At 45.2% G+C, this 23,362-nt stretch overlaps 1 protein-coding gene across 1 annotated transcript in view; it reads left to right on the top strand.

Moving 5' to 3' along the window:
• Nucleotides 1-23,362, top strand: part of FCHSD1 (FCH and double SH3 domains 1) — a 288,678-nt gene that overhangs the window by 36,517 nt on the left and 228,799 nt on the right. Inside the window, exon 3 of the mRNA XM_085617778.1 lies at nucleotides 2,281-2,326. Coding sequence (XP_085473904.1) covers nucleotides 2,281-2,326 — 46 coding nt within the window. The remainder of the gene's footprint in view (nucleotides 1-2,280; nucleotides 2,327-23,362) is intronic.

Here is a 23,362-nt window from a genome sequence, read left to right on the forward strand (position 1 = left end):
AATAAAACCGATCTGCCCACAGAGGGGGCAGAAAAGTCTTCAAAACATTTAGGGGCCCAAGGAAGCGACCCTTGCCCAAGGGGTCGCTTCCTACAATAATATTTATATCCCTGGTGTCTAGTGGGCTTTTCTGCCCCCCCCCAAGGAGCAGAAACGGACAGAAAGACGACCAATCTGCCCCCAGGGGGGGCAGAAAAGTATTCTAAATAATTAGGCCGCAAAGGAAGCGACCCTTGCCCAAGGGGTCGCTTCCTACATAAAGAAAAAGACATCCCTGGTGTCTAGTGGGCTTTTCTGCCCCCCCTGGGGGCAGAAACGGGCAGAAAGACGACCGATCTGCCCCCAGGGGGGGCAGAAAAGTCTCCTAATCACTTTACCACCCTAGGAAGCGACCCTTGCCCAAGGGGTCGCTTCCTACATAACGAAATAGACATCCCTGGTGTCTAGTGGGCTTTTCTGCCCCCCCTAGGGGCAGAAACGGGCAGAAAGAAGACCGATCTGCCCCCAGGGGGGGCAGAAAAGTCTTCAAATTATTTGGCCCCCCAAGGAAGCGACCCTTGCCTAAGGGGTCGCTTCCTACATAGCATAAACGATATCCCTGGTGTCTAGTGGGCTTTTCTGCCCCCCCCTGGGGGCAGAAACGCGCAGAAAGCGGACCGATCTGCCCCCAGGGGGGGCAGAAAAGACTTCCACAAATTTTGCCCCCAAGGAAGCGACCCTTGCCCAAGGGGTCGCTTCCTACATAGTAAAAACAACATCCCTGGTGTCTAGGGGGCAGAAACGCGCAGAAAGCGGGCCGATCTGCCCCCAGGGGGGGCAGAAAAGACTTTGCCAAATTTTCGTCCCCAAGGAAGCGACCCTTGCCTAAGGGGTCGCTTCCCAAACTCAAAATACAAAATCCCTGGTGTCTAGTGGGGCATCCCTACTCCACGATCGCGACGCTGTGCGCGATCGTGGAGCAGGAATGCCCTGTATTGAGACATCGGGGGAGAGGAAATACTCTTTCCTCTCCCCCGATGCCTCAATACTAGAGATTTCACCGCCGCGGCCCCCACCAGACGCCAAACACCTACCTCTGCTCCCCTTGGACGCGCTGGAAGAAATGGATTCCAGCGCGTCCAACGCTTCCTGATGACGCCGGCGCGCGCTGTGCGCGCTGACGTCATCAGAAAGCGTGGGGGGGCTCGGGGGGGGGGTCGGGGGTGGCAGCGGAAGCTCTTCCGCTGCCACCCCCGTAAAGGGGGGCAAGATCGAGGCACAAGGGGGGGAGCGCCAGCGCTTCCCCCGGGGGCTGTCCTCATGACGGAACGGTTCCGTCATGAGCACAGCCCAACCGATGCTCATGACGGAACCGTTCCGTCATGAGCATCGAAGGGGTTAAAGACCTGTGAAGTGCTCGGGTGCGGCTGTGTGTGTGCCCAGGAAGATGTCTCAGCCCAGGCTGCCACACACGATGAGGGGGGTGGGAGGTGGAGGGGGGGGGGGGTTTGGGGCTGAAGCCCTTTGAGTAGAGTGACCAGAATTTTAAAGCAAAAAACCGAGACATTTCTCAAAAATAGAGGAAGGACTACAACTTTACTTCAAGCAAGTGCACAGAATGACAGCGCTCCTCAGCAGAGAATTACAGAACAGGCAGTAAGAACATACATAAAACGCAATTTTTGAACCCAGAAGTTTACCTGTTAATTAAACTGCTTTCTTGAAATAACTGCTAACTATCCCTGCTTTGTAAAACATAAAAAAGCGCCTCCCTCCGTTTTCAGTTGACCCTCTTTAAAAACCCGGACATAAGCTAAATTTCTTGAAATCTGCCAGGACAGCTGGTGAAAAACAGGGACCGTCCTGGCAAATCCGTGACGCCTGGTCACCCTACCTTTGAGCCCAATGGGCATTGTGCGCCTGGGTGGAATACCGTTCCCGTGTCTTGAGCCCTCGCTGGCAAGGTAAGGTCTGTACCCTGCATGCAGTGGGACTCCGGATGCCCTGACTGTTACTTCAGGTACAGCATGGTTGGTTGAGCTGTGACCAAGGTCACTACTCTCCTCCAGGTCATTATGAACACTATTTCCAGTCCTGTGGTTTTCCGTGGTAGCCTAATGCATTCTGGGTGTTGCAGTCTTGTTTTGCTTCCATTGAACTAGTTAGATTAACACACGTCAAATGAATGATTAATAGGTGAAATGTTCAGGACTGGAGACTGACGAGGTCAGTGCCACCCTCTCTGTGGCCAGAGGAAACCTTACCCCTTGCCCAGCTCATCCTGTGCTTTTCACCCTGCAGGTCTTTCAGCAAGCAGCGATCAGTCATTGAGAAGGAGTATGGACAGGTATGTTCACTCTTTGAAGCCGCGCTCTCATCTCATGGAGGGATCATGCTGTAATGATGCATTGTCTGGTGGGGGCTCGGTGCTGTCCATTCAGTGCAGTGTATCTGAGAAAGGGTCTGTTACTTGTACTGAACATTCTTCCGCTCCTGGTGCTGTACACCAGCGCTCTCCACCGTAAAACCAGAAGCTGTTTCACACTCACCTCCGCTTTTCTCACACACATAACAACATATCGTACATATTATTATGAGAACTGGCCATTGACCCTACTGAAGTGCGTCTTTACTATTCTAACTCCATGCGCACTTTGAGAGCAGGGTAGCTTATAAAGCAGACCGAGGCAAATATAACTGCACTTTCAGTTTTTTGATGCACTCACTCGAAAGTACCTAAACACACTGCCGGTCCTACTAAAGCACCGGTCATCACAAAGATGGTGTTTGTCTGCTTCCGTCAGGGTTTACCCACGCTATGAGGACTGAACCGGTCCTCACAGAGTGGGTTCCTCTCCTTCCCTCTCCCAGGTCGGTTGTTATTGCGTTTGTTGTTGAAGAGATCGCCTGCTGTCTTCAGAGGCCTCACCGAGTTCATGGGTTGATAAAGTCAACGGTGCTGTGGGTTTCGTACATATAAGTGACTCATGAGCTGCAGCACTTCACAAAGTCCTTAACCGATGTTGCAGGAAAATGTGGGAGACATTAGCAGTAACTGGGTGTCAAGAACAGAACAAACACCGATAAGAGTAATCCTGGGTGGCCGGTGTGCTGAAGCAGTGGTAGGAAGGGATGGGGACTTGTAGACTTGAATCGCTTGTCTTCTTTTGGGGATAGGCAAGCTAGACACTATAATAAAAACGTAAGGATTTTCATGGTGCGATCATTGCTGAGAAATCCTTAAGTTGACACATGTGCTTCCACGTCATTACGCGGACACGTGGCCAACTTACATTGCTGGCGTTTTAAAAATGTGCTCCTCTGCGTAACAATAAAATGTCATTTCTGTGAGTTTCATCCCTTCCAAGTATATTCTAATCTTCCATATGAGTTCATGGCCTCTACAGCTTTCATTTTTCTGAACATAGGCTCTTGGCTCATCCTTTTGGGCGCAGTGCAGACCACGCCTGGAAAGGGTGCAAGGGTGATCTTTTCTTTCAAAGCCCGCACCTTAAGTTGGGAGGGTCTGCTCGGCCTATTTGCCATTGAGCGGACCAGCCACCACACCTGAGGAAGCGTCGACACTGGCTTCGTGGGTCTCCCGACAGCCCGTCCTACAATATTAGAGGTGCCTAAAGAATAGGTTGGACATATTCCCTGGAAGTATTTCCGCAAACACAGTAGGGACCCTTTAGGTGAAACTGCCTAGTTCCCCCTGGCCCACTACAACATGGTGGACCAGGAGGTGTTTGTGTTGTTTATTTTTCAAAGACAGACCCCCAAAGCAGGAGTTGCATTTTTGGAGAAAAGAATATTTGCCTCTGACGCACTGAGCATTTTCTCTCAGCATGTGGGAAACATTGTTTACTGCCATCAACTGCCATACAATGTGGTCCATGCCGGAAAAAAACACATCATAAGGCCCCATACACAGGGAGGGCTTTCCAACACAATGAACCCGCTGGGTCTCTAGTGCAGGCCCGCCACAAAGAGGTCACTGATGACGGAGCCGGCTGAGGCTCCACCCTAGAAACAAAGCGCTCCTCCGATGTGTGACGGCGGCGGAGAACTGAGAGGCGGGTGGACAGGAAATCCGTGATATTAGGTGAACATTCCAAAACGGCTGTCTTCTTAATAATGCCCAGGGCTTTAATTGGGGCGGGTCCCTCCGGGTCCAAGACCCGCTAGTAATTAAAAACGGACATTGAAGCGAGTCCTATATTCATGTCCTTAACATTACTGGCAGACTTCACTGACAACAACGCTCTCTCCCTTGCCTTCCTTTCTTCTTCCATTCATCACTTCTCTTTTCTTCGCCTTACTACCCCTGCCTCTTCCCCCTCCTTGTTTCCCTTTTCTGTTTTCTCGCTCCCTTGCCTCTTTCATTCTTCCTTTTTTTCGATCCCTATCTTTCCCTTTTTTCATTCTCATTCTCCTTTCCCTTTCTTGATTTCATCTAACGCCCTCCCATCCTCACTTCTTCCATGGCTTCCTCCCTTCCTGCCCTTTCTTTCTTTCCCTCCCTCCATATTTGCTCACCTCACTCGTTCTCGCTCTTGAATCTTTCCTGCCTGCGGTGTCCTCCCCAGCCTGCGCTCCGGCTTCATGTCTCTCCCTGTCCCCAGCCAGGGGTACTCGGCGTGTGCACGTTCTGTGCAGAGCGGGGCAGTGTGCGGACAAAGTGTTCCTGTTCTGTTACAGTGATGCGGCCCCTGATGGAGAAGCAATGAGGTCAGTCAAAACCCTTTGTAACTTCTCGCAGGACTGCGAGGGAATACAGAAGTGAATCCAATAGCCACAAAGTCTTTACTCGTGGCCCAGAGAGAACCCCAAAACCTCGCATATTCTGTCCCTCAGAGGCACCTTGTGTGCCCTGAAAATAATCCCTCTGAACCTCACACAACTTGTGTCGCCAGATGCAATAAAATCCTCAGACATGCTGTACCATCTGATGCTGTAGGAACTCACCCAGTCTGCGCTGTCAGGGACTGCAGTAGCATCTTCCATCAGATGGTGTGGGACCTCGCAGATCCTGTGTCATCAAATGCTACATAATTTTATTCACCCTGTGTCATCAAATACCTATACAACAGTACACACTGCACTGTCAGATGCTATAAAACCCTATTCAGACTGTGCCATTATATGCAGTAGAACCTCAAACATCCCGGACTGTCAGATGCTATAGAACTCTGCACATTCTGCACTGTCGCAAGCTTTAGAACCTCACACAACTTGAACCCAGAAGCTCCTTGTTTGCCATCTGATGCTATTATGACCTCACACATCCTGTGGCATTTGATGCAACAGAGATACTCCTGGAGTCTGTGCTACCACATACAGTACTCTATTGTGTCATCAGATGCTGTAGAACCTCACACATCCCGTGTTGTCAGACGCTATAGGATCTTACGCTTCCTGTGCTGCTTCATGCTATAGAATTTTATTCATCCTGTGTTGTCAGATGCTATAGGACCTCACACTTCCTGTGCTGCTTCATCCTATAGAACCTCACACATCCTATGTTGTCAGATGCTATAGGACCTCACACTTCCTGTGCTGCTTCATCCTATAGAACCTCACACATCCTGTGTTGTCAGATGCTATAGGACCATGCGCTTCCTGTGCTGCTTCTTCCTGTGCTGCTTCATGCTATAGAACCTCACACATCCTGTGTTATCAGATGCTATAGGACCTCACGCTTCCTGTGCTGCTTCATGCTATAGAACCTCACACATCCTGTGTTGTCAGATGCTATAGGACCTCCGCTTCCTGTGCTGCTTCATGCTATAGAACCTCACACATCCTGTGTTATCAGATGCTATAGGACCTCTGCTTCCTGTGCTGCTTCATGCTATAGAACCTCACACATCCTGTGTTATCAGATGCTATAGGACCTCACGCTTCCTGTGCTGCTTCATGCTATAGAACCTCACACATCCTGTGTTGTCAGATGCTATAGGACCTCACGCTTCCTGTGCTGCTTCATGCTATAGAACCTCACACACCCCGTGTTGTCAAATGCTATAGGACCTCACGCTTCCTGTGCTGCTTCATGCTATAGAACCTCACACATCCTGTGTTGTCAGATGCTATAGGACCTCACGCTTCCTGTGCTGCTTCATGCTATAGAACCTCACACACCCCGTGTTGTCAAATGCTATAGGACCTCACACTTCCTGTGCTGCTTCATTCTATAGAACCTTATTCATCCTGGGCTGCCAGATGCTTTGGAACCGCTGTAGAACCTCACCCACTCTGTGCTGTTAGATTCTATAGATCGACTGCTCTGCTCTTACGCCTGATGACATTTGGAACTTAAACTGTTAATGATTTCCACAGAACTTGCTGCTACCTTAAATTCCCAAGGGATCTTAGCAAAGCCCTCATGTACAACACAGGGTTCGACTGACACTTCTGGGCAAACTAAACTAGACCGACTTACACCAATTAAGTATTCGTTGTCCAAAGCGTTGATGAGCTTATTTGAATATATACTTCCTAATTAAACATAGACTGAAACATACATTGAGCGCACTAAACCAGACTTAATGCTGATTAGTGGTAGGTAGGTAGTTACTTTATTTGTTGATTAATTAAAATCATTACAATCAGGAATAAAACACAATAGGTTTAGAACATTATTGTTGCCGATAAAATACATATACAGTTTTATACTGGAAAGTTAGCAGCAATGATAAAAAGCAGCAATGAATAAAGTGCATTTGTGCTAATGGCTGGAGGACAATTCCAAAGATTATTATAAAAAAAAAAAAAAAAAAAATCTTCTTGGCAGGCCTACAAAATACAATTAATTGTGCATTTTAACCATTTATCTTAAATCTCAAATTTGTTTATCCAATCACTGTAACAATTTGAAACCTTTTGAAACTTCAATTCGGAGTTGTGTACAGAACTTTTAGGAGCAGATTATCATTTTAGCATTAAAGACTTTTACAACATGTCCCTGCAATAACAATCATTATCAGTTTTGGTTAATAATTTTTTTCCGACAATATAAATAAACGTTACAAATTGTGAGATCAAGCATGGCATATTCCCAGTGAGACAGATAATAATGGCATGTCGACCTGTTCTCAGCCCTACTTTATTAAAAATGGGTCTCAAAAGAGTCTTCCGCTCTTCTAACAGTTGAGTGCACATAGTTACAATATGTGTTAAAGATTCGTCATAGGAGCCACATAACCTACAAGTGTTGGTGGGCCAGTTTTTTCCCATTTGGGTATTCCGTCCTTTGTGGGGTATCTCCCAAACCGCAGTAACATGAATTTGTTCCTTAGGAATGGTTTTAAGTGGGTCATCCGGTATGATTGAGGTTCTAATTTATTAGATGAGTTGATAACTGACCAGGAGTGATTCTTTTTTGTGAGCTCATCCTTGTCTAGAAGACTCGATAAAAGAGTGACTGAACGATTTATTGTTTGTTTATAAACTGCTTTGCTCCTAACTTCTTCTTCAAAAGCTGGGCACTTAAAATTGTGTAAACTCTCTCTTCAATAGGCTCTCCAACTCCTAGCATGCTCATACCTCATTATCTCCTGCCAACATTGGTTTGCAAGGGTACCCTGTTCTGAGCGAAACAGAGAATATAGCATTTTTAAAAAGGCAGATTGCCGTACTAGAGTTTGCCTTTTCAGACCAAATTCTAATCTGGCATTAGCGTGTCCTATATACCTAGGGATCACAAAGACTGATTTGAAGACTTTTATTTTTAGGTCATCAAGGATTTTCATGTCTTTACCACGAAAAATCATTGAGCCGTAAGCCAAAGAGGGGATCAGCTTTGCTTTCATGACCTTTAATAGATGTTAATGGTTTGGACATGACAACTTGTCCCTCAACTTTCTAAAAGCAAAGGACAAGGCCGTTGCCTTTGCTTTGAGGTTAATGAAATGCTGTCTAAAGGACATATTATCGTCGAATGTTATTCCTAGGTATTTATAATATTTCACGGTTTCGATATGTAACCCGTTAATCTTCCATTCTTTCTTATCTGTTTTTGTACCACCTATCGTCATTATTTTTGTCTTTTTGGTATTGATTTGCAAACCATTAAGGGTGATATAATGATTAACAGAATCAACTAGTCTTCTTAGGCCTATGACAGAATGGTTTAACAATATGGTGTCATCAGCGTATTGTAAGTATTAGATGTCTTTGCCTAAGAAGGTAGGTGAGTGAGCATTAACTTCTTTAAAATGTATTGGTAGGTCGGCCATAAAATAATAAAAAAGGCATGGAGCCAGAACACAACCTTGTTTCAGACCACTCGTAGTTTCAAATCGGCGGATTGTACTTCTGATCTCCGACTTTGATCTGAACCCATGTGTTAGTATATAGCAATTTGCTCATGTCGAGCAATTTTTTTTTTGCATCTTTTATATAGCGCGAACTCGACCCGAAGGTATTGGAGCGCTGTACATGAGCACCGTATTTACATTACATATTCAGGCACGGGTAGATTAAGTGATTTGCCCAGAATTACAGGATGTGGACGCGACCTCGAGGCTCGAACCCTGGTTTCCTGCACCAAAGTCGGCAGCGCAGCCGACGGACCACATCCCCTTTGGTTTGGGATAACCCATTCCAAAAGTTTGGCCCAAAATAGATTACGGGGAACAGAATCAAAAGCGGCTTTAAGATCGACATAACAGATATATAACTTTTGCTTTCTACATTTTGCCCTTTCGGCCAATAAAGTCAGTAAGGTAAAATTTGTGCGAGTTGATTCGCCTCTTCTAAAGCCGGTTTGGAAAGCTGGAATTAGATTGTTTTTGTGGCCCATTCTTCCAAGTCTTCAAGCAGGCAGCTCGCAAAGATCTTTTTGCCTCCACGTCTGTTAGGGCGATTAGCCGATAATTTGTAGGATTGTCTTGTGGACCACTTTTGTATAATGACTGAATTATTCTTCCTTGTCATAACTCAGGGACCTATCCAGATTTAATAACATCATTAAATAAAATTGTTAAAACCTCTGGCCAATGCTCAAGTTTTGCTTTAAAAATTGAATTTGGAATTCCGTTAGTGCCGGGCGCTCCATTCGATCTGATCCTGCTTATTGCCATGTTTAACTTGCTCTGTAGGCCATGACTCCTTAACTTGTGGCTCAGCTTGGGCAATGTGCTGGACATTCCCATATTTTCTACCTTATTCTCTGCTTGACATGTATGTCTTTTGACAAACAGTATTGGTGTCAAGCTGTGGGTCCGAAGGTGCACCGTAAAGATTATAAATGAAAGATGCCCAGCAAGATTCAGTGATATTAGCACTATTCCCTCTTTTACTACCATTTCCGAGATTGTTTATTATGCCCCAGAATAGTTTTGGATTTTGAGTTTACATGAGAAATGTAGCTTGGACCATATTCCCTCATAACAGGATTGTTTGGCTTTCCATATTTAATTTTTATATTGTTTTCTGAGCCTTTTTAATTTATTAAGTTCCAAAGTTTAATGCTCCATTCTGCTTTCTGAAAGTCTCCCTTATAGCTCTATTAAGTTCTCTTTTTAGGTGGAGCAGCCAATTGGTGTACCATCCTGATCTTTTTGTTATCATGATGGAGCCTTTTGATGTCATAGAAGGGGGAAAACGATCCAAAAGGGAAACACACAAACAAGGCCAAATATCAACCAAGGACTTCCCTTCTTTTTTCTCCATCAGTGCTTTGGTGATTGTGAGTTCTAGGAAATTCAATATTTCCTTTTGGTTTCTCAGGTTCCACACTAGCCTTTTAAGGCTAAAGGCTGTTGGGACAATTTTCATGGATCTTGCTTCCGGCAGATGAACAAGTGATAAAGCCAGGGAGATTGATTGTGGATTGTGATCGCTTTCTATCCTGGGTATTACTTGATACTTGTATAGGGAGGATGTCGGGCCCCATTGAGATGATGGAATAATCAATGATGGAAAATTGGCCTGTTTTTTTTTTAATGTGGGTATTTGGCCGGCATCCTGTAGTAACACGAGGTTATATTATTAAGCTGGGAACGGCACATTTGTGTCAGTGCTTTGCTTGGTTTATTAACACAGCTTCGATTAAGGAGGTGCATATTAAAATCTCCTGAGATGATTATCATTGCGTCTAAGTGGTTTTGGTATAGCACTTTGACTATTTCCCATAGAGCAGTAAATTGAGAAGACTTGTCAAAGTTTTTTGAACTTAGGTAGACGTTTAGGAGTATTATGGGTTGTTAAAGAGCTAGTTTGATACACAAAAGCCACGCCAGTTGAAAGTCAATTTCATAATGTTTGACGTCCAAACTCAAAGAAACGTAGATAGATAGGCCTCCACTTGCGCGACCAAAGACTGCCTTACGGGTTGCAAGGTTCAAATACTCATAATAACCAATAAGGGGTTCCTTTTCCATGTTCCATGTTTCCTGGAACATTAAAACATCAAAATCCCTAAAAAAGGTTACTGTATCAGGATCCTCTGTAAGGGTTTTCAGACCGTTGGTGTTCCACGAGCAAATAATAAAGGGTTTTATGTCTTTATTTGAGCTCTTGCAGCATCATTCGTGCATGTCAGCTCTCCCTTTTGTTAGTATTTTAGGGAGCCAGCTCCAGTAATCACTGAGGGCTGTATCTTTCTTTAGCTCTTCACATACACGAGTGCCCGGGTTGCAGCTTGTAATCTTGATCCCGGATGACAGATCTAGATTTGTCAGTGGCCCTGAGGCTCCTTTCAAAACCCTGGAATGTCCTCTTAATCTTGAACTTGTAGCAGGATCCCTTGAGGCCGGACTGTTAATTGATAACGTCGGGATCAGCAGAGTAGGATATTGACTTTCGCTGATTTTCCATATTTGATGCCCCATTTCTCAAATTGTGATTTATTTGCTAACATTTTTCTAACTGTGTATTCTCGATGCCAAGTTGTAAGAGTCATCTCTTTGTTGGGGTTTTTATGATCTTATCTGAATTCAACTGAATCTAAGTCTTCTGATTTTAGATCTTTGAACTCAGGGATTGCGTTTACCAGTTTCAAAATATTACCGCGATTCAAAATATCATGTGGACCTCTTGAAGTATACCATGGGCAAAATGCTAATTTCATAGCTGTATCTGAGAATTCATTATTCTTTCTTTTCTTTTTTTATATTACCAGTGATCTCAGAGGACAGCTGCATGTCTTGAATGACCCCATTGCCTAGCACATTGTCATCCACAATTGTTTGTTCGGAGGATGCTGTACGCTTGATGTTAGTTAAAAGGATTTCTGAAAAGTCAACATTGTTTCAACTTTTCCGTTTAACAACATTTTGCTCTTCACATTGATGATCACTTCCTCTTTGGACCTGATCTTGTCTACTTACTTGTGTATTGGATGTTACAGTAATTTGCGACCTTGTGCAGTCATGGAACACTTCGGTGGGAGATCGTATTGGGGCTGGACCAGTTAGGCCAGCCGTAATTTCGCTCCGACGAGATTCCAAGGGTCTGAAGATTGGATAGATTTCTTTCGTAATGAGCTCAGTTGGCAAGTCAGTGATTGCTGATTTTAATTTTTTATTTTTATTTTGTTGTGAGCTTTCCTTAGTCTTTTTCTTGCTCTTTTAGTTAGACCATTTGAGTTTATATTAATAGTTAGTGCCTGGTTTGGGGTAATTTGTGAGGCATTAACTTCGTCTGCCGATGTTAGAACCATGGATTTGTTTCCTTCATTCAAGACCTGGGATTTCTGTGGCATATTTGGTGGGGTCTCTTCCTTTGGGGATTGGTATTCCCTTACTGCAACATTTCTTTTTGATGTAGCTATATTATGTTGCTGAGTTTTACTAATATTAGAGCTATTTTTATTTTTTATTGATTTTCTTCTTATCGTGGTTTTTGCCTTTGTACTCCCAGTTTCATCAGATAATCCCACAGTTGTGGCTTTAGTATCCGGGTGAGAACCATGCTTATGTTCGGTCAAGACTGTTTTGTTTTGTACAATTCTGTCTCACATCGCCTTGACCTCTTGCACCATGGATCTCACAATAGTCGGCAACTCTGAGATTTTATCAATCATTTGCACACAAGTGCATGTTAACAGTTGATTGTCTTTGTCTGATTGGGCTTTGGCTACCAGGTTTTATAGGTGAAGCAATTTAGCATCTATCCCAGATACGTAGAGAGCCAATGTGTTTAGTAAATCCACTTGAATGTTCAGTTTGACTGAGTGAAATGTGAGAGCATTGGTGATGTTATCCATTGTGTTAAGCAAACTACCCCATATTCCGCTTTCCGGGCTATTTAGTTTATTTTCTAAAGGACAGGTTCCATCCCGAAAATTGTCATCATATTTGGCTAGCAATGATAGGTCAGCTGAACTAAGCGGATTAATCAAAGAATCAGCTTGCACGAGCTTGCTTTGGTCGTTTAAAGAAGGCACGTTCTCCATGGTAACTTTGCCTGGGACCAGGTTTGACTTATTGTCGTTGTTAATGATACTGGTTTCCAAGATTATGCTTGGTGGAGCCATTTTAAATGAATTTTTACTGCCATTTGGGCTGGAGAATGCCTCTGATAGCTTGATTTGGCAACTCCTTGTGGTTTCTGACTTAGGCAGAGCAAGGTAGGGTATCCGAACGAGGGGGGAAATTAAGACCTCGTCACTTGAGTTTTGGCTAGGGCCAGACGATATATTGGTCACGAAATTGGTCTCGGTTTGACTAAAACCTTGTGGTATTTGCGTAATTGCACCTTTGCGCCCACCGGATATTGCCGTAGAAGCCATAGAAGCGTGAACTTGAGCTTTTACCAGAAGCGGGCAAATAGTTTGTGGTGTTGTTGATGAGAGGGTCACGGTAGCCACTGTAGGACAGATCCCAGTGTTATTGACTGCTAATTGATAATCACTGCTGACTTTTTTTGTCTCTGGGCAAAGTAGGGCGTTATCAAACATGCACCCTGAGTCTGGGCCTGAGCCATGCGTGAACGCTATGTTGATCTCAGTTATTTGATCGCCATTATCGCCAATGGCTGTTCCATTATCCTTATTTACAGATTTTTGCTGCTTGAAAAATCCTGTGATGGGTGGTTGACTAGTCCTACTACTGGGCCTGTTACGGGCTCCAGAGTATCGAGCGTCTGCAGGAGAAGTTGTATTTGATGAAAATACTACTAAATTAGCTAGTTCTCGAGCTTTATCAGCTATAGGATTGCTCAGACTGCTATGCAAAAGATCATCCCCAGTCTCTAGACTCTCCTCATTCTTTTGCCGTCGCTTTAATTGGGGTTGTGGCAATGTCCCACGCAGGCGACCTGACCTCATTATGTGGCGTGAGAGACCGCACGTCTTATACTGCCTTAAACTGCCTTATACGGCGGCTGCTGCAAGATCTCTTATGAAGTGACGTGCCTGTGTTACAGCGCCACTCACCTTTTATTTTGTAAAAATTTTTTTAGCTTCTGGAGCGGCGGTCAGGTCAGTAGGTATTAGCAGTGTTTCTCTGCTTCTTGCTTCTTTCCTTGTCTCTGGGTACAGGGTTCTTTCCTGGGTGTCGCTGGGTACTGGGTGCTGAGAAAAGCAGGGTGCAGTTGAGGGGGAGCGCCGCTCACCTCTGCTTCCCTCCTTATCACTGAGTGTTCAGCTGTCACTGGAAGCAGGAGCAGAACTCAGGCTCTCACCGCTCACCTCCGCACCCCTCCTTATCCCTCCTTATCTCTGCTCACTTCTGCTGTTGCTTGGTGCTGGGTGCTGGGTGCTAGGTGCTGGGTGGTGAGAAGGCAAGGTGCAGTTGCTTGGGAGCAGGAGCAGAAGCGGACTCACCACTGTCACTGCTCACTTCTGATTTTCCTCCTGCTTCTCCTTGTCGCTTCTGCCTTGGGAGCCGGCCTCTCAACCACTCGGCCGCTCACCGCTCTCCCATCTCCAACAGGCACCAGCGGTGTGAGCAAAAAAACCACAGCTGTGACCACTGTGCACTGAGTTCTGAGAAACAAGGCTTGGTCGCGTGGAAGCGGGAGTGGACTCAAGCTCTCACCGCTCACCTCTGCTTTCCTCCGAGCTCACCTCTGCTTCCTCTGTGCCGGTGCCTGGGGGCACTCAAAAGATCAAGAGCTTGGACTCTGACTTCACTGACCGCATGCCGCACACTTCCACACCGCCCTGCCTCGCCTCCGTCGGTATGCTTACCGCTCAACGCTGCTCAATACTCAATGCTCAATCGCCTGGAGCATGGATCACCGCTACCGCCGCTACCACTGTCTGCAGTCCACGGCCCACCGCCGACTGCTAATGAAAGCGGGGGCCTAGCTGAAGCGGGCCTGCGGCAGGAATGAAGCAGGTTGCCGTTAGCCGTTAGCAGGAGCGGGAGCAGGGAGCAGGGGCCGGCCGGCGTCTTCCGCGTCTTTCAGCTGCTGCTGCTGCTACCAGTCACTGCAAAACCACGAACTGGATCCAAATTCCATTTATGTAATGCCGTGGTTCCCAAACTGTGCGCCGCGGCACCCCGGTGCGCCGTAATTAGTTGCCAGGGGCGCCGCGGCACGATGTGGGAAATTGCAGCCGGCAGCGCTAGAAATGCCACCTGCATTATCATGGAAAATCCGCCGCAAGGCAGAGTGAGACAGGCGTACCAGGGCAATAGACAAGACAATCCCAGCACACAAGAAACCAGGCCCGGCATAGAGACAGATGCAGGTGAAGTTACACATGACACAGGGATACAGGCATGCACAAAGACTGACAGGCACGTGGAGCTATGCATGGCACAGGGATACAGGCACGGCACAGCGGGAGTGGAGGTTCTGATTGTCCTCTTCGGTCTGCCACTCACTCATCATTAAACGCAGCAGCACCTGTGCAGGTAAGAGCGGTGGGGGTGGGGGGGTTCGACAGACAAGGACGAGTGGAAATTATTAATTTAAACAGGCTCTTGAGCTGTTTTGTGCCGACGTAATTGTGTTACTCTCATATTCAGCTCAGGCATGGAGGAAAGGGGCAGTCTTAGGGCACGAAGGGAGAAGGTATGGACAGACTAGGTAGTCTGAGAGCACGAAGGAGGCTGGGATGGACAGAAGGGGAAGTCTGAAATCACGGTGGGAGCAGGCATTGCCAGATGGGTCAATCAAGGGGCACAAATGGAGCAGTCATGGACACAAGGAGCAGACTGAGTGCGCGAAGGGAGGAGGCATGCACAGAAGGGGCACTCTGAGGGTGCGGGGGCAGGCATGGACAGAGGGGGTAGTCAGGGGGTTTGGGGGCAGGCACGGACAGAAGGGTAGTCTGAGTGCGCGAAGGGAGCAGGCATGGAGAGAAGGGTAGTCTGAGGACACAAAGGGAGCAGCATGGATAGAAGACACAGTCAGAGGACACGAAGGGAGCAGGCATGGGAAGAAGTGACAGTCTCAAGACACGAAGGGGGACAGACCTGGGTAGAGGGGGCAGGAGAGGTCACGAAGGGAGCAAGCATGGGCAGAACGGGCACTCCTAGCGCAGGGCCAGCCACAAGGCATAACACAAGAGACAGGGGAGACATCTGCGGGCAGGGGGAGAGGGATGGCAGGGTTCTGGCAGGCAGGGGGAGTGGGTTGACAGGGGTGTATTAAATGAATTTCGGCATGCGTGTTTGCCTGTTGGGTGCATTTTTCCTCCAGTATGCAATGATAACACCGAGTGGCTCCGTCTTAACTTGGTGGAATTTAACTACAGATTAACCGAGAGTTCTACTGGGTTTGGTCTAGAGTAGATTAGAAAAATGACGATGGCCCTGTCTGTAAACGCACATTTGAAGATGTTTTTTAAACGAAATACACTTTTTTTAAAATGTCATTGTAAATGCATATTCCATATATTCAATAGAGAATATGCATTTACAATTAAATTAAAAAAAGTGTTTTTTGTTTAAAAAACATCTTCAAATGTGCGTTTACAGACAGGGCCATCGTCATTTTTCTAATCTATTCTAGACCAAACCCAGTAGAACTCTCAGATGGTCCCTGAAAGGGGAATACATTCAAATATTACTGAAACATCAGTATGGTCACTGGCTTCAATACAGCCTCCCACGCCTGAGTTCACGTCGCATTTACATTCTCGATGAGAGAAAACGTATCAGCACATAAAACAAAAGTGTGTTTTTCCCCTTTTACAACTGTTATCTTTTTATTTTGTTACAACTATGATTAAATAAATGCCTTCATTGCATGCCAATTAATTTAAGGAAGACAACAGGAAGTACTCCTGCGGTCGGGCTTACATCCCCACCCACCCGCCCTACGGTAAAAAAAATGGGGGGGAGCCACGGTCGACAGCCAATTAGGTCAAGGGAGCCACGGGTCAAAAAAGTTTGGGAACCACTGATGTAATGGGATTAGTGAGACTTGGTTGATAGAATAGTCCACACCTGAATTGTGTGAAGCAATCTCATAAGACTACTTACTCATTCACAAAAATTAGATTAAGACAAAAAAAGGGGCAGCGTCGCTGCTATTGTCAATAAATGTTTAATGATTTCCCAGCTGCTGTGTAATTTAACTGATAATGTGGATTTTCTATTACTTAAAATTTAATTGAGAAATTGCACAGTGACTTGTTTATTAGTGTATTGGCAACCCCAATATATGTTAAACTTCAGTCGAGAACTATCGAGCTAATCTGCCCTCTTTCGATCCAGTTCTCAAAATTAATGTTTTTTGTCCAGCGCCTTGAGACCCTAAAGGGTGAGTAGTCGTGTTTTACAAGAACCCTGATTGATTGAAGGGCCATCTACTAGATCGAGTGCGGACACTAGAGTTAGAATTAATGGATCTTAATTTACAGCCTTGCATTTGTTCTGATCATACATAGATCAAAGGTAACCCCTAAAGTTAATTATGAGGTCTGAGAGAAAGGGTGAAAAAACTAAAATGTATATATGAAAAAGCCCCCCACTCGACCTGCATTTGTACATCAATGGCGAAAACTAGCTCGATGGGCCATCCCATGCTATAAGAATCAGTGAATTCAACAATAATGCAATTATTGATATCTTTGTTTATTGCAGATCCTTTTTTAGGTATAAAACATTTTTTGTCATATATTTTTATATTTTAAAGCATGAGGACATAACTTTAGTGTTCAATACAGTGCAATTCATGAATAATTCAACATGTTGCTCTGATCATTACATGACTGAATTTTCTACTCCCAGTCGGAGAAAATTTGGCACGCAGCCTACTGAGGTTACAATATTGAGAAATTGAGACCATGGTTTCCCACACAACCCGACTGTAGGGGAATGAGTGTTGGCGGCAGAAAGAGAGTACAGTCACCGGCTAAAAGCTGCAGCAGATTACTTTGCACAAGTGCAAAAACAACGCATAGCTAAATGAGCAAAGTTGACTCTCTGATTTAATAACTACAGGAAGCTAAACCTAAACTGAGTCAGAGTGAGCACCAGTGGCATGAAGATTATATGGACGAGCTTAAAACCAAATATAAAGAGGGGCAAAAAGAATATAAATTCAAGCTTCAATTGGTAAAATCCAAATACTATAGTGACCGGATTTCAAAAGCTGCCAATAATCAGAAGGAAACTTTCTGATCTTAGATTAGCTTATCTCTTTGAAGAAAAAGCATCCCACCAACCTATGAGTCCAGCTTAACATTTTTCCATAGAAACAATTAAGTCCTCATCACTGTTTGGAGTTCAAGGGCTAAACTATTGGCACCATTTTAACTGCTTCCCAGATCTCGATGAGCCCAGACTAATGGCACTTCTAACTAGAGTCAAATCAGGCTCACCTAATAATCCTTGCCCAACAAGGGCCATATTATGTATGCGGCGCATTCTCCTAGAGTGCGCTGGGCGCACCTTTCAAAAGGTCTGCAATCCAGGAAAATGCGCCTCATTATAGTAAATGCACTGCCCCCAGGGCAGCCACGAATTTGTGCTGCCCGGGGTCAGCACGTTCAGGTAAAAAACAGAGCGCCTGCTTTGAAGCTGCTCTTTGTTTTTGCTGTGCAGGCGGCAACTCGCCTGCCCTTTTAAAGGGGATTAGAGATCTGCTTGCAGACGGGTGCAGTGAGTGACTGCACCAACCTGCAAGGGGATGTTTGAGGGGTCCATGCCTCCCGGCCGGGTGGGCTGAAATCAGGGGGCGCACTGACAGTGCGCCTCCTAAGGGCTTCTTTGCCTCCACGCCCGCGTCTGTAATACGTCCATGCCCCCATGCAAATGAGGGAACGCCCTCTTGAGGAATCGCTAGCGCTGTTTGTTCTCCACAGCTTTCAGTATTACAGAAGGGGACGCACAAGCATCTTCGGCCCCCTCTGTAATATCAAAGAGCCCCTGGGGCGTGCAAAGCGGGCACAAACACCTTTTGTGCCCCCGGGGCACCTTGTACAATCTGGCTCCAGTTATTTTAAATGGCATGCCTATGACAATAATTGCCCTTTTACAATTGATACTGAACAAATCACTTCAACAAGGTCTGGTGCTTACCTCTGCTGCAATATGCAATATGCTATAGAAAATTATTCATTCTGCACCATCACATGCCATAGAAGCTCCCATAACCTGTGCCGTCAGATGCTGTAGAACCTCACATAGCCTGTGACATCAGAATCTATAGAACCTCATGCATCCTATATCGTCTAATGTTAGAAAATCACACACCACCGTGCCATCAGTCAGCCTGTGCAGTCAGCTACTGCAGGTCCATCCTGTGCTGCTAGATGCTGTAGAACTGTGCACCTATGATACACTATGGCAAGAAACAAACTCATCCGTGCCATAAGCTGCTAGAGAACCTCATACATCGCGTGGCATCAATGCAATAGACCTTCATTCCTTCTATATGCGGCCAGAGGCTATATAACTTCACACATCCTGTGATGTGAAATTCTATAGACCATCACACATTCTTTGCCATCAGATACTATAGAACCTTAAGTATTCTGTACATCATTTGCGATAGAACCTAAACTAACCTGCTCCGTCAGATGCTGTAGAACCTTGTACATCCACTGTCATCAGAAGCTGTAGAACCTCACTCTTCTTATGCCTTCAGAGGCTGTCGGGCCCTCACGCATCCTGTGCCATTAGATGCCGTAGAACTTCCTACATCCTGCACTGTCGGATTCACTAGAACCTCAGATGTCTTGTAGCATCCGATGTTATAGCAACCTTAAATTCGTACTTGCACCATCAAACATTCTTCCAAATCTCTCTGCTTGCAACCTATGTTTCAGGTTCTGCCCCTTCCAGTGCCACCAAAGGTCACAACTGTGTTCTCTGAGCTACCACCATAATCACTACCCTACACCTGCAGATTCCACTGAGCCTCACACATCCTGTGCCATAAGATGTTATTGAACCTTACACAGCTTCTGCTGATACCACAAAACATCACACATAATAACACCCTACTAACGCCACCGCTCTTGTGCCCTTGAAGAAAACCAAACATCACACATCCTTGAGCCATAAGAAGGCACGGATCCTGCTTTTCAAGATGCTCTGTGTTATCTAACGGCGCTGAACCCTCTCCATTTTTCACCATCGAATACAACAGAATATCCCACATTCTGGACCCACATACCACCTAAAAGCAGTACATTTCGGACTCTTAAAGAACCACCAAACGCCATGCCTCTTGTGCCCTCAAGTGCCACTGTATCCCATAAATTCTACACTCTCAGGTGCCTCGGATGTTAAAAAACACATGCTCTCAGAAGTACACTGCACGACTGACCACCTGTACACGAAATACTAACAAATTGCACGCACCATATTCGCTCAGATGTACCAAATATCAACCGGTCTCACGTCACAGTCTGTGCCCTCTAATGTCTAATACACACTAAATTCCAACCGTCTTCATATGGCATTACACATCAGGGCCTGCAGATGGGGTAGCCCACCATTGAGTGGACCATGAGACACGGGAAGCCGGTGGACACTAGGGGTACAACATAGGGTCTTTTGGCATGGATACTATGGCCCCAAAACCCCAAGACAGGAAACGCATTTAGCTTCTTGAGGCATCTTTTTCCATGTAATCCTCCTTGAAATTCATCGGAAGTGCAGCTGTCCAGCGGTGGAGGGCCATGACTGTGCCAGGTGTTCAGAGCAGCTACATGATGTTCTGTCTAGTTTTCTTGTGTGCACATCTGGCTTGTGGAAATCATGAAGTCCTGGCATGAATTCAGCCTTTCCGGACTAAAGTTCTTCATTCGTGGTCTAATGAGAGTTGCAACACAATCGAGCACTTGCAAGTTCAGCCTGCCTTGTACACAGGGCCACTGAAATTCTGCAGCATTCTTGGACAAAATGATGTTGCAAGGATACAAAATGATGTGACAATGTAAAGACAAACTGTGAGGAAAATGATACAAATATAGACAAACCTTACAGGCAGATTATGTGGCATTATCTAGCTAGTTTACCAATGTAACACCAATTCATGCAAACTAAAGCCCAGTCCTCTATTAAATACATAGGTTTCCTAAGAAAGAAAAATACATACATTCAGCAGGCCCTTTTAAAATATGTTATTCACTAGCAATTTGTATTGAATGGCAGACTCGGGAATGCCATTTTATTTACACTGCCTCTTTAATGAGGTAAATACTCCGTCTAAAATATATATATAATGTTGAACTCAGCAAAAAAGTACACATTTAGAAATAAAAGGTGTGCCTCTTATTCTGCACGTCCTGAAGTCATTTAAAATTCATGTTCAGTTTTGGATTTCCTCCATAGCCACACTATAAAGCGCGTGAGAACACCTGTTTCCAGTAGGTAGAAGCCTCACAAAATACGGCTGGAAGTTGCATATTAATTATTTACGTCTTTTGGGGAAGCTGGGTTGCTCAGAGGGCACATTCTACTCCTCTGTGAAAAAGTAGCTCCTTGTCAGTTAAAACACTTTTTCTTTAAAACAATCTAATAATCTATGGTAGTACAGAAACTAGACAGAAGACTACTTTGGAAAATGTGTGTATTGGCTTAGCAGTACCAAAGCGAAACCTCTATCAAGAAACAAATCGGTGAAGTTCCCAGACCAATGTAGTAAAAAGAATAATTATTGTATGTTCAAAATAAGGCCAAACCGACAAAAAGTGCACCAGTCATTGCAAAGTCATAGAACTGTATGTAACAGAAGGAACAGCTCAGCTCTACATCATTTATCTCTTCTGCATAGATAGTCAATGAAGGTTCCTCCATAGTACTCTCAAGTGGCCACTGGAGGCTTCTTCCCCCTTCCAGTCATGGAACACGCCTCCCAACTCCACGCAGCCTCTTCCTACAGTCGGGCCAGAGGGGCTGGGTGAGAGTCAGCCTTGTATTTTAGGCAGGCACAGTTTGCAGCTTCCAAACTTCACAAAGCTCCTGTGGGCATTTCTTTGGCTGGTGTCTCTAGGGCAGACAGAGGGCTCTAATGGTCCTTCCAAGTCTGTCTCAGCCAGCAGAGGGTACCTCCTCCTCCGTCTCAGTTATCAGTTCATTCCTTGGAGTTGACACCAAAGCCCTCTCCCTCTTCCTTCTGAATACCAATCAGCCATGAGTGTTAGATGGCGTTGTCCCTCACTTTCCATTTCTAACAAAGAATGTTCACCAAGCCCACTGCCAGACCAGTTACTGCTGGTCTGCTCCACAAGAGTGTTTCTGGGGCTCCGGTGTTACTCTGAGAGCTACCCGGAGATCCTGCGGACACTCATCCTTTCATAGAGCAAAGCATGCAAGGCTTGATCTGGGGGATCACATTCCCGCCCCCGCTTCAGCAGCCTCATCTGCTTCCAAGTCCCGCACTGCGCATGTTCACGGTTCTGTCTTTTTCCCTCAGTGGTTCTACCTCCAGCGGTGTTCACAAGAGGCCACACACAACCTTCCACTGCTTCTTTGATCATGAAGGCCTGTACCCCAGAGATGCAGGTGCCTCTGTAAACTCTTGTCTCTTTTAACTGAAATAGCATCAGATATAGCGCCTAGGACAGGTGGGAGGAAATGCTCCTACCCTTGTTCCCTCTACTCACACTTTGCCACGGTCTCTGTCTTATGCTGAAAACTCTGTTATGGGAGTGATCAGTTCGAAGATTTCAAAAGGTTACTCTAGTAACGTTTGAAAACTGGGCACCCTTGCATTTATTTTTACCTTCCAGGGTAAACCAAGAGTGGTCTTAGCCAAAGTGGTTTGGTGATGACTGATGTAGGCTTCCATATAAGAACAGGCCAGAACTATATTTCTCGTCTGGTCATTTGTAGCTTCCCAGGAGCAGTGGGTCTACGCCCTCCTTTCACATTTCCCTCTTCCTAGGAAGGTGGATGTCAGCCCCTCCTCCAGCTTAAGACTATTGACCCCTGTGAGGTCCTGCAAAGTGAATCAGCCCTTCGGCATCCCTCCCATGCAAGAAACAGTCTGGATACACATCAGTGGCTGAGACTCTACATACAATAAATGATGCACCATAAAGAAAACTCACGCACTTAGAAATCAGTTCGTGTTTCTTAATGGGTGGGGAATAACAGCAGCTGTAACTAGCAGTGGAGAAGGGAGAGAACTATGTGAAACAGTGAATTTCCTACAGTCTTATTGAGAGACACATGAAGATTCAAGACACGACCTCCAGAAGTGATGCAGAATGTTTGAAATTCTTCTCTCTGAGTCCTCTGGCCAAGTAACTGCAGCTTTGAGAATAGTGTGTGGGGAAAGACTGCAGCTTTGAGAATAGTGTGTGGGGAAAGACTGCAGCTTTGATAACAGTATGTGATGTAAACATGATTTTGCATAATTAGTGCACTAAAATTCTTTCATGTCAAAAATGAAGCCTTCGCCTGATGTATATAATCTACAGCAGATGAAAAGCCATGGCATGTCTATCATCTAGGAAATAGAATCACCGTTTTATCCCTAGATAGAACAATCTACAGATAGAAGGTGACCAGCTAACCTTTGTAACATTCTTGGCATTGTGCTGCACTCCTTGTATAACTTACTTTAATAATTTGTGATAAAGTTAAGCTAGAAATTGATTTTGCTTAAATCTCAATTCCAGTGGGCATGTCCAGGCAATATTTGTAGATATGAACAGAGGAAAAGCATGTGCCCGCCGTCGTGTATTACCCACAAATCCCACACTGGAGGGAGTTTCCTGTTTAATGTTACAACACACATCTGTTATTTCAATATCAACTTAAATATTCATTGTGAAATACAAATGTGAAACACAAACCATAACATATAACTACTTAGTTGCATAAAACTAAACATTCCTTTAATTAGTTATGGGTCACTGTTTACATGTGTAAAAGAAAAATAATAGCCAGTAACATTTCTTTGGTAGGATGAGCCTTGCCACAATAGCCACTTATGAATTCCATGGGCAAAAAATCTGCAGATTTGAGAAATAAATGATAATTCAAGAGCAAAATACAATTCTGGGATGTCCATA

Source organism: Triturus cristatus, chromosome 7, assembly GCF_964204655.1.
Source record: "Triturus cristatus chromosome 7, aTriCri1.1, whole genome shotgun sequence".
Taxonomy (NCBI): Eukaryota; Metazoa; Chordata; class Amphibia; order Caudata; family Salamandridae; genus Triturus; species Triturus cristatus.